The sequence below is a fragment of the Schistocerca serialis genome, chromosome 2, assembly GCF_023864345.2.
Source record: "Schistocerca serialis cubense isolate TAMUIC-IGC-003099 chromosome 2, iqSchSeri2.2, whole genome shotgun sequence".
Taxonomy (NCBI): Eukaryota; Metazoa; Arthropoda; class Insecta; order Orthoptera; family Acrididae; genus Schistocerca; species Schistocerca serialis.
Window position 1 is genome coordinate 854058341 of NC_064639.1, and position 12434 is coordinate 854070774.

Consider the following 12434-nt stretch of genomic DNA (forward strand, 5'->3'; position numbering starts at 1 on the left):
CATGGGGGAGCAGTGCTGCTCATACAGGATGACGTTCACAGTCAATCCATCTCCATGACTACCCGTTTTCAAGTTCGCCTTTTCCTTCATCACTTGACCTTTTCCCTTTGTACCATTTACATTCCTCTGTCATCCGATGTCACCAGGGCTGACGTCCTCCAGCTTATTGGACAGCTACCTCACCCATTTCTGCTCCTCACTGACTTTAATGCTCACCATTCCTGGAACTTGTCCGAGAGGTGCCCTCTTGGCTGACTTTCTTAATCAACTTTATATTTTCTGCCTTAACACAGGAGAACCCACATTCCTTTCAGACTCTTCACACACCTATTCTCATTTGGACCTATCCTTGTGCGCTGCACATCTTGCTCATCTCTCTAGTAGTCTGTTCTTCCTGACACCTACTCGAGCGACCATTTCCCATGTGTTATCCATCTGCTGACTCCTACCCCACTACCGCACACACCAAAATGGCAGCTTAATAAGACTGACTGGAGGCTTTACTCTTCCCTGGCGACCTTTGACAAACACGAGTGTTACAATGCCATCTTTACTATGAGGGAGCTAGATCGTGCTCTCACTTCATCCTGATCCTCTGCCCCAGGGCCAGACGTTGATCACGTTCAGATGTTGCAGTACCTTTTTCTTGTGGGCAAGCACATTCTGCTTAATATGTACAACCACATCTGGGAAGAGGGCACGTTAGCCACTGTCATACCCATACCTAAGCCCGGTAAGAACGAACAGCTTCCTTCTAGCCACCGTGCCACCTCTCACCAGCTGTGTTTGCAAGGTGATGGAACATATGACTCATGCCCAGCTGGTATGGTATGGTATGCCATACTATGCCTCCTTCTTCAATGACTCCTTTGTGGGTACGAACCCTTCACCACATTGGTTTCACGCGGTGGCCCATGTTCACCCTTGGCGTTCAACTGCTTCCTAAGGACACTACACCAGCCTCGTCCTTTTGCCTTCAGTTTCACGACCTTAGCACAGAACTTTGCGATAGTACCTTTGTGGACACTGACAGCTCTCAGACTGACTGTTGTGTCGGGTGTGCCTTCATCAATGGCGACGACGTTTTTTGGTATCGGCTTTCGGCACACTGCTCGGTATTTACAGCAGAGCTCTTTGCCCTGTATCAGGCCACGGAGTACATCCGGCGACACAGGCTTTTCAATTGTGTCATCTGCTCACTCTCTCTCAGCGCCCTTCAAAGCCTCTGTGCATTGTACACTGTCCATCCCTTAGTGCAATGGGTCCAGGAAAGCTTTCACTTGCTCACCCTTGCTGGAGCGACTGTGATGTTTATGTGGATTCCTGGTGGGTTGTTTTAGCGCCCTAAAACAAAACAAAACGAGGGAGAGATAAGGAAGTCCTTACAGTTTTTGTCAACTTATGTCTTTACTTACCATTGAGATCTCAAAATTAGTCAGGGAAAAATGCTAAAACTTATCTGGGAATCAGGGAAATATCAGGGAACTTCATTTGGTGAAACTTGTGGCAACCCTGACGTCTCACTAATATTGACAGGGTAGACCCTAAGTTAAAATACATAAGGTGCTTCTATCTAGAACTGAGTTAAAAGGAAAGTATTCTAAATGGGAAAAGCCTAAGGACGTGCACAAATATAATTGTAAACAAAAGAAAGTAAGAATGGAGTGGCACTAAGGCAGCTAAATAGAACTGGAAAATGTGAATAAAAAAGTTTTAACTACAGACATTCAAGTGAAGTGGTATCAAAGAGTGGAAAATTTTATTAGTACCAAATGAAAAATTACATGTAATTAAGTGATACAAATATACAGATGAGCCAAAAGATTACAAATGCTGCTCACTGTGAGACTGAATGTGAGCTGAGGGTGTTGCAGACTCATGATGCTGTAAGGAAAGTACACTGCCAGAAAAAAAATTTATAAACCAGGAAAGATGATGACACCTGCGGGATCGAGAGATAGAAGACATCACGATAATGGTTTCAACATCATCTGCTGACAGATAGTGTACTGGCATAGCAACCATATCGCCATCTGTGTCTACCCTTTAATAGGAAATGCTCATGGCCACAAGGCTCAGTGTGGTGCAAATGTGTGAAGAAAGCAGGCAGACATACTACTGAGAAGCACATGTGCTTCCTAGAGCCAACAGAGCTAATTTGAAAGGGGTCAAATTGTGCCCTTCTTAGTGGCAGGATGGTCCTTTTGGAGAATTGCCACACAAGATGTAAGTGCTGTGTCAGTCATGCAATGATGCCGATATGAATGGCCACATGAACATTCTGACACCCGTAGAAGAAGTTCTGGACATTAACGCAGCACAGATGCTCACAAGGATCGTCTTATTGTAAAGGGAGCAATGGGAGATCATACAGCTATCACAGCACAGATAAGAGGGCTTGTGAGCCCAGATGTGTGAACACAAACTGTTGCAAACTGGTTATTAGTATTTGGACCATGGGTGCATACACCTCTAGCCCATGTTCCACTCATGCGATGGTGTTGACATGCATGGTTCACCTGGCACCATCAAAGGATCACTTTGAAGATGGAGCAGTGCACTGTGGTCTTTAGTAATGAAATCGAATCTCCATTCGATCACATGTGGGATATGATAGAACGAGAAGTGACTCGTGCGACTTGTCAACCGACAGCTCTATGTAAACAGGTTGAGCAGATATGGCATGACATATCTCAGGACAGTATTCACAGTCCATATGATCAACTGGATGCCAGAGTCAGTGCCAACATTGCTGCACATGGAGGCTACATCACATAATAATGTGGGTGTTTTAGCAAATGTCAATAACTGGTACCTCAGAATCGCTTGTGCTTTTGATCTGTATGTGTGCTTTTGATCTGTATATGTAATCATTTCATGTCCCTCCATAAGCACTTTTGCAACAATAAATCTTAATGGTTTGGAAACCTCTAGAAGGGTGTACTGTTTTTCTTTTTTCCAGCAGTGGAGCAGAGACAGGTGGGGAAAGACCGTTCTAGTGACAATACGAGCTGCAAATGGGAAATCCATTGATGTAAGCAACTTTGACAGGGGGAAGAATGTTACAGCCCACTATCAGGAATCAAGATTCTCAGAAACAGCACAATTGGTCAGCTGTTCGTGTGCTACTGTCATGAACATCTTTGGAAAGTGATTGAAGGATAGTGAAACCATGAGTGGGTGACAAGGTGTTGGATGTCCAACTCTCATCACAGAATGTGGAGGCTGCCCACTCTGTAAAGGAGGATAGGCAGTGATCTGTGGCAGATCTGACAACAAAATACAGTACTGGTACAGGCACAAGCATTTTGGGGCACAGTGATCAGCCCATATTGTTGAACAAGGGTCTCTGCAGCAGACAACCCCTACATCTACCTATGTTGACCCAATGAGATAGTTAATTATGATTGCAGTGGGCACTGAGTCATTGACATTGGACTGTGGTTGAATGGAAATGTGTTGCTAGTCAGATGAGTCACATTTTTTGGTGCACCAGGTCAATGGCCATGTCCAGATATCTTGTCAACCAGGGAAATGACTACTCGAAACGTGCACTGTGGAACAGAGCTGTGCCAGTGGGTGCAGTATTATGTTTTGGGGGACATCAATCTGGACTTCATGGATCCTGTGGTAGTAATGGGAGGAAACTGTGAACCACATAAACATTATTGTGGAGCAGTTGTTCCAAGCCTTCATGCTTGACGTCTTCACTGATGGAGAATTTTAATGGCCTGTGACATAAGGCCATAATTATGTTGCAATAGTTAGAGAAGTATGATAGTGAACTCAAGATGTGTTAGGCACCGAATTTGCATGGTTTTAACCACTGCATACCAAAGGTGTACCGACATGCTAATATGCAGGTGATCTTTGTGTGTTAGCACTTCAGTGTGTGTAAACAATGCAACATTATCAACATATCAGACCACCATTTTATTTGTGAAGGATACCTGTTTATATCGGAGGAAGTTAAAAAAGAGGACAATACTTGTAAAAAGAATTGATTACAAAGAAATTGCCATTCTAAACTTAATCTGCCTGAAAGATTTTAGTCCTTTGCATCAAAAATTAAATCTATTTTATGGATGCTGAGGATTTTTTAATTACATAATAAACATAAAAGAAAAAAATGCTAAAAAATCTTCTTCCAAAAATATCTAATTAGGTAAATGTGTAAATAAGTAACAGTCCGAAAGAAATGTAGACACATGCAAAAGTAATGGATTATTGTTGCGAGTGGTCCTCAATCATAGAATTTTTATCTGTTACTTATTTCTTTCATCTCTGTGAATGTTGGTTAATATTAAAATGCTGAGTTTAGTCGTGGTTCAGAGTCCATGTGAATCTGTGGCTTCCGTACACCTGGATGGCTGTGCCAATTCCAAAGTCAGAGTACAAGAAGGATAAGACCTCCAATAGAACTGTGCCCAATAGTGCTCCATAGTGTCCAAATCAACCTTCACTTTGATGACAGAAACACATTTTTGTGAATCTAATCTCCTTGTGCATCCAAATGTTACTAGGTGCTAGATGCCACATTGATATGCACAGCTGGCTTGCACTTACTGTGACAAATGTGTCACGGTTGACAGGGTAGAACTTCCCCGCGGTGAGTCGTAGTGGCTTCTGTGCGTTGCACATTAGGATATGGAGCACCACGCTGATACGCCTGCTTGCACCCACCCACGCACTGCCATAGCCAGACACCGACAGCAACTCCTCCTGCAGGCACAGGTGCAAACAGTAAAGGGGGCAGTTGGAGGCACCAAAAGTACACAAATGAATGTTTTCTATAAGATTCTCCAGCCAAATTAGCAACTACATAATCCTGTGGCACATTGTCATGAAACTATCTTAAGACATCTGTGCTCTGAACTTTTTCTTGTACAATGTGAACTGTAGGGTCAGTCACAAACCACAATTACTACCTGTGGACATGAAATAGAGCTCAAGCGGTCTACTCGCTGATGTATGTGATTACATTGTGTCCGGGATGTACTACAGCAAAGCTCTTGCCACACCCATCTTTTTTCCCTTTCCTACGTGTCAGTGCTACAGCTTCTCTTACAATTATTGACAGAACTGGTGGATAGAAGACTAAAACTTTTAGTGAACAGATTTCTCTTAGCCTCATATTGCGCAGCTATATTTTGTAATGTTCGATTATTTAAGCCTACATAGGAAATAATTTTCGTAGTCATCAAATAAGCACCACTATGGGAACTAATTAAATGATCATAATTTTATTAAATAATTTATCAGTGACAAATACAGTACTTAACTGCAGCATTTGCGTTTATTTTTAGAATTAGACATCTCTATTATAAACCAAAGATTCACGAAAGTCAGAGATTTTATGCTTCCTATGTACATTGACTTTCATGCTTTAACCAATCCAGCTGGAACTGCTTCTTTTTCCATTATTTTTGCTGATACATATTTTATTTTCCTTACACACTGCTGACTGTTCAAACAGCAACATCATGAAGGCTGCTTGCAACGAACATTAAACTGGCATGAGATGTACTTACGTGCTTGGATATGCAAATGATTAGCATTTCAGCAGAACCACACATAACTCTGTATACTTTCTGTATACTAAGAAAGCTTACAGAGCTCAATTCTCGTTCAGAAATCGCATTTCAATATTGGTTGTTGATCAGGAGATTGTGCTATACCTCATGTAAGGAGGAGAGATGTTTGCTAGCAAGTGTCAAAATCCAACAGCGACAAGACCATGATCTATGAGAATGCAGTTTATCGTTCTGTGATACTGCTGTTCGTACTCGTTCTGGATAACAAGACAGTGGGGTCAGCAGAACCATACTCAACACCATGCAGGATCTCAGTGGACTCGAGCGACTAACGCCTGAGAGGACTGGGACATCATTCGCTCAGCTGTGCAAGATTATCAGGAAATGGATAAGTATCCACACGGAAAAGGCGACATGAACTAGAGCCCCAAGGCTGTCAGCCCAGAAACCATTTTGTACCTTCCCTTGACGTTGCAGACAGAGGTGCACAGACAGTGGTGAGCCTAATGATAACACGGGACACAGGAATATCATCATGTTTTCAATGGCATGGCATCGACTTTTCTGATGAAGTTGCACAAAGTTATTCTCAACATCTGTTACAAGAAGACTTCATGTTTTCTCAGATCTGACCTGAGCAGCATCCATGGCTTCAATCTACTGGATGATTCAAAATTCCTATCACACGCTTTTCAAGGTCATAGAGGGTACTTAGTAGATAAAGTTTTGACAAGGAATACATGTCTGAAAAGTAACGTTGGGGTATAAAATAAATTTGTTCGATCAGATCACTTTCAATCTTCCACTTCATGGTACGCACATAAGCTGAGAAAAGGGGTGCTGCTGTCAGTCTTCGTAGTAATTATAACGTCACATAACATCTTCATCAAAATGCAATGGCTGCGAGAAATTGGTATGTTTGAAATTGGAGGGTTGGTAGTGGTATTTCAGGGGCATGCTGAACTCTCAACTTAGAAGAGGATGTCCATCGTCACATAGAAGAGAATCCAAGCACAATTAGTCGAGTCATTGCCCATGCCATGCGCTCCTACAGCACACAGGTCAGAGCTCCGCTGCGTGCATACCAGGTTCTACATACCAGAGGTACATATCTGAACATAGGTGCCTTATAAGAACTTCATATACTACGGCCCCTCTACAACCAGAAAATTTTACGGAAAACTGTGCATTTTAGTTTCCACTAGTAGATTAGTTTTTCTCGCTTGATCAGTGTACTGTGGATTTTGTGTCAGGAAAGACGTGAGAAATTATTTGAAAAATCTTACAGAATAGTTTTATTTTCTGCTACACTGCATCTCAAAGCCTTTTACATTTTTTAATGAAATTGCATTAATATCTGTCACTGCAAGACAGTGCATGGTACGTATATGTTCCAGAAAGCTGCACTCGAAAATTCGATTTTTCAGGGGTCATATATCGGTTTTGTTGATTACACGAGATAAGGGGTTACTTGTTTTGGATATCCCTTGGCCTAGTGACCATTTGTATACCTGTCGGAAGAATGGGCGTATGCGTAGATATCCGACAGTACGGGGTCAAAATTTAAACGTTACACACTATCTCCAGCCCAAGCAAAGCAAATAGACTGGGTCTTTTGCATTAGATGTGGTCAAGGGGGGACTTTAGGCGGCTTACATGAGCACCATTTGTTCATGGGCAGACATGAGATACGACTTATTTTTGTGTTACAGAGGAGTCGCCATATTGTATGGCGCTAAACATCGCATTTGGTAGGTCTTCTTTCTCATAAAGTACACAGTACGAATATAAGTTGTTTCAAAGCCTCATAAAACTGATGATCTCTAAAATACGTCGTTTTAGCTACGATTTACTACAAAATGATTTTTGGTATATAGACGGAAGCGGCGAGTGAAAATTTATACAACAAAGTGACGGGAAACTACATATCGGTAGATAAAGGCTCCCAGTAGTTGATGTTTTTAGTGTTATAACGTGTGTGCTATGAAAGTACACCATTTCAGTGCTACAGTACAATGATGATCTATCAGAGGCCCTTGTTTTTCTGTACAATTTGCATATTAAATAGTATCAAACAATGACAATTGTAGATATAGTCTTTATACACTGTACCGGTTATGCCATATAGGGAACCTCTTTTGGCATGTGGAATCTGTAGTACAGCTGAAAGTGTCGCCGAGTTCTCGACATACGACGGTTTTGGGTGTTTATTATTCATTTAACAAAAGTGTTATCTAAAAAGTCGATGATATTTATTATAAATATTGTTTCCAGAATGAGATTTTCACTCTGCAGGGAGTGTGTGCTGATATGAAACTTCCTGGAAGATTAAAACTGTGTGCCCGACCGAGACTCGAACTCGGGACCTTTGCCTTTCGCGGGCAAGTGCTCTACCATCTGAGTTGAGAAGTACAGCTGTGAGGACGGGGTGTGAGTCTTGCTTTGGTAGCTCAGATGGTAGAGCACTTGCCCGCGAAAGGCAAAGGTCCCGGGTTCGAGTCTCGGTCGGGCACACAGTTTTAATCTGCCAGGAAGTTTTATAAATATTGTATTTGATCAGTGGAGTAGCTTGCCTTAGATGGGCCCTGTATCATATTTTCCTCACTTTTTTTTCGGCAAATTTCTTTTTAAGTCATCCTTAGGTGAAGACGATTTTAGTTTTTCGAGATTTTCTGCCTTATAGACAGCACTGACCAGTCTGAAAGCCATTCTTGGCTCATATGAGTCCTAAGACAGTTTTTTATGTTTTAATTTCTAAAAACTTCTTTCAGCTGTTGCAGTTGTTATAGCAAGAATCAAAAATAGGAAACATGCTGTTATTACCTCAGGAAACCTGGACAAAATGTTATTCAATTTAATCAATAATAATTCTGTGAGTTCCTTAATGGAATAGATTTTCTAAATTTCAGTTTTTAAGCACATTTTCAAAGAAATTAATTGTTCATACAGATCAAAAGACATGTCTTTACTGTGTGTAGCATTCAGTTTTCCCACTTTCTTTTTTATTAATTCACTTGAAAATGATAAGAGTTTCTCTGGTTGTAACACCTCGAATGTATTGTTAAGGTCACAGAGACTTTGAAATTTTTATTTAGTTTGAGAAATTAATGTATATAAACAGCAACAGCACACATTGACTTTGTATTACGATTCCAGGTCTGAAATTCTCTCATCTTGTGATAACTCCTCAAGATATTGGTTCGTCATCTTCCACCTTTTATTTTTGAAAACAGTTGTTACCCCCACTCTTTTACTAGGTCTCTGGACTCGTCTAGCAAACCATGTAATGAATTCTGATTTCTTATTTCGCTCAGTATATTCAAAACATTACTTAGTGAAATACTGGTTTTCTGTATGTCATTATTTTCATGTTGTAGATCCTTAGAAACAGGATCAATAATTTCAAATTATCAATTAGAAAAGGTTACAAGCACTAGAAAATCGTAGTTCTCTAAAATATTAATTATACTTTGACGTTTTTCACGCCGCTTTTTTTTTTTAGTGAAAATTAAATTTATCTGGTGCAAAGTTTTCATTATTAATGAATAATGTTTCTTTATAACTGATAAAGTAAAAGGGCAGACATTCTTAGCTTACTTTTATATTTTAAATATTTATCGCTACTCACCAATGACCAGCGTTTTAGACTATTGCCAAAAAGGGTATACATTTTTCCCAAATTATCGAAAAAATATGACACTTCAGGAACACGTTTGGCAGTATCGTTTAAAATTAAATTTAATGAGTGCCGCGCAATGAATATAATCGGCATTTGGCGCATGTTCGTTTATAAAGTTATTCTACCTCCATGATTGTCACCCTGCGCCCTACATTTGGACAGATCAATTCCATATTCTGTTATAGAATTAAAAATTTCAGTTTTAAGCCATTCTACATTACAATCAGCTACTGACGTAAATCCCAACAAGGACTCAGATATTTTTATTTCTTTAGGCACTCAATCACATTTTCTGCTATTGAGACATATCGAAGACTATAGATAGTTGGTCGGTTTTTGACAGGTCTTGAGTTGTATCCAAAATAATCACCAGAAGTGGAGCTTTCTTAATTTCTAAAACAGTATTTTCTCTAACTGTGGCAGCAAGTACCTTAACAATCTCATTTTGAATCATGGGACTTAAATAATTTGTTTCACCTTTTGGCTTTAAAATAAGTTCTTTTAATATAGGATCATAATTCGACAGTAAACGTAAAATTGACATGAAATTTCAAGGTAAATTGCATATAGCCAATGTAATCATGATATTAATAACATAATGCAATACATCTCGCCAGAAAGTAATTTTACTATTGATTACACTTTGCAGTAAAGTATCGATGGCATTACCTTGTAAACAAGTATTAAAAGATAGAGCAGCAAAATATGCTGTTGTGAGTTTTCGTGGTCAGATGCAAAATTGCTTCTAACTGAAACACTGTTAATCCATGTGGAGGAGTATTTTTTGCTTTGACCATCTCCAAACAACCAATGGAAGTGACAATATAGTTTGTTTAAAATATTAGAATAACATTTTTTACCATCGGTTTTGAAATATGAGTAATGATAGGATGAAAAACATCACTCTGCTTCTGGATCGTTTGGAAACGGTCATTGTGGTTTAAATGGGTCCAATTTAAAAATTATTTTTCGTTCGCATTCAGTAAGGCTGTCACCAAAATTTCTTCTATCTGACGAAGATATTTTACGAAATTCCTCAGGTGTTCCAGATGAATATAAAGATAAAATGAAGTAAAATTAATATTGAGAAAATTATTCAAAACTGTAGGGTTGAAAATGTTAATGAAACAAATCTTTAATTTTTTAAATTAATCTTTACACCAGGCCCAGCGAATCCAAATTGTTTCACAGGCCGCCTTGATGATGAGCAATGTCAATGCAAACCATATTTTATAGGTTGTTCGCTGCTGTGTGGGGGATGGGGGGAGGGGGGTGTATAAGGCGGATGAACAACGTTGAGATGGAACGAGTGAAATAAATAGAAGTAATTTGCGCCATCTTATTCAGAGCAAGCAACACACACACACACACACACACACACACACACACACACACACACACACCATTTTCCTGTCGTGTCGCACGACTGCTATGGTGGAGATTCGACGAATACAAGTGGAAGCACTTTCTTTGCAGAGTCATTGATATTCGTTTGTAAAGAATATGTCATTAAAGTAAGCCGGTTTTGACACAGACATTTCATGAGTAAGAGAAGAATGATATTTCAAATACGGTACTCATTAAACTTACACGATCCTGTTACGTGCGCTTGAGGCGTTAAAAAAGTAATAGATAATGTGCCAGGAAAACTTCTCTCTCCCATCTAGTAATATTGGAAGTTCATCTTACCGCTCAACAAAGCCATAAGAACAACAATAAAACATACACGGCGTAAATGATACTGCAGCACAAACCAAATGATCGTTGCATAGACTTGCTAATGTCTGCCGGCCGGAGTGGCCGAGCGGTTCTAGGCGCTACCATCTGGAACTGTGCGACCGCTACGGTCGCAGGTTCGAATCCTACCTCGGGCATGGATGTGTGTGATGTCCTTAGGTTACTTAGGTCTACGTAGTTCTAAGTTCTAGGGGACTGATGACCTCAGAAGTTAAGTCCCATAGTGCTCAGAGCCATTTGAACCATTTTTTTGCTAATGTCTCAAAGCAGTACGAAAAGTTCTAAGTATCACGGGCGAGATTCCTTCAGAACATAACGGGATAGTCAAAATGTGAGTAAGATAGTGGCTGGAACGAGTATTAGCAATGTGTTTGCAAAAAACAATCCACACGAACATCAATTTGCAATAGCTGCAAAACTGCAATGTGCGTTGACTGACCTCTTTGTATTTGTGCTCTTCCCATTCTTAATCCTCTGTGAGTTTGACGTATATCTAATGATGTTACTGTTCGTTCACGTTACACTTTTGCAAAGTATTACTTCTGTGCATATATTGTGGTGTTCCTGTCCTTCTTCGATATAAGATGTGCCTTTCTTTTCTTTGGTACCCTCTGCCACACACCGTCAGGTGGCTTGCAGAGTATGGATATAGATGTAGATGTATTTTTTCATACTCTCAATTAGTGGCAAATGAAAGTTGTAATAAATACTACTGAAGCATATTGACCTATGATGTTTTCCAAGGCGCATTAAGATTAGAAACAAATATTTATAGCATCTCAGTATCTCAGCCACTCTATGAAATTTTAACTCATTGCTGAGATACTAGTTACAGCGCTCCTAGCGGCAACCAACGCTAACTCGGCCGCCATGTTCTCCTTAGTCAAAACATTAGGAAAGCGTTACTGTTGTTTGTGTTGGAAGTGTGTCAGCTGTTGTGATATTACTGCAATATTTAACTTTTCTAGTTGACTTTTTTGTTACAAAATATAAAGTCAACATACCTGCAGTGTGTTCAGCGTTCAACTGCACAAATCGCAGCGATAAAACAACAAATATTTCATATTATAAGTAAGTATATTAGTACCGAAATACGACACACGTTTTTTTAATGTTTATTAAAGAGTCATTTGCATTGGCACTGTAATTATGCTTAAGACAAATGCAGGAAAGTAATTTATTTATCGTTGATTACAGATTTCCTTTAAAAGATAAGGAAATTACAAATAGATGGGTTATAAATATGAAGCGAGAAAACTGGTTTCCTACTACAGCCAGTTACCTCTGTTCAGCTCATTTTGAAGAGAAATATATGTACCACACAAATGTCCAGAGGCGCCTTTTGTCAAAAGCAGGACCTACTATCTTTAACTTTCCACCACATTTACAAAAGCAAGATAAAGTATTACGACCACAACCCAGAAAGCGATCTTTCGACAATTTGCAAGATAGTGCTGTTACAGTGACATCATTAGCACAAAGTA

General features: G+C 39.7%; 1 protein-coding gene across 1 annotated transcript in view; it reads right to left on the reverse strand.

Annotated features, from left to right (window-relative positions):
- LOC126456465 (odorant receptor Or2-like) overlaps positions 1 to 12434 on the reverse strand; it is a 99155-nt gene that overhangs the window by 18147 nt on the left and 68574 nt on the right. The window contains exon 4 of the mRNA XM_050092216.1: positions 4567 to 4722. Within this exon, the coding sequence (XP_049948173.1) occupies positions 4567 to 4722 (156 nt within the window). The remainder of the gene's footprint in view (positions 1 to 4566; positions 4723 to 12434) is intronic.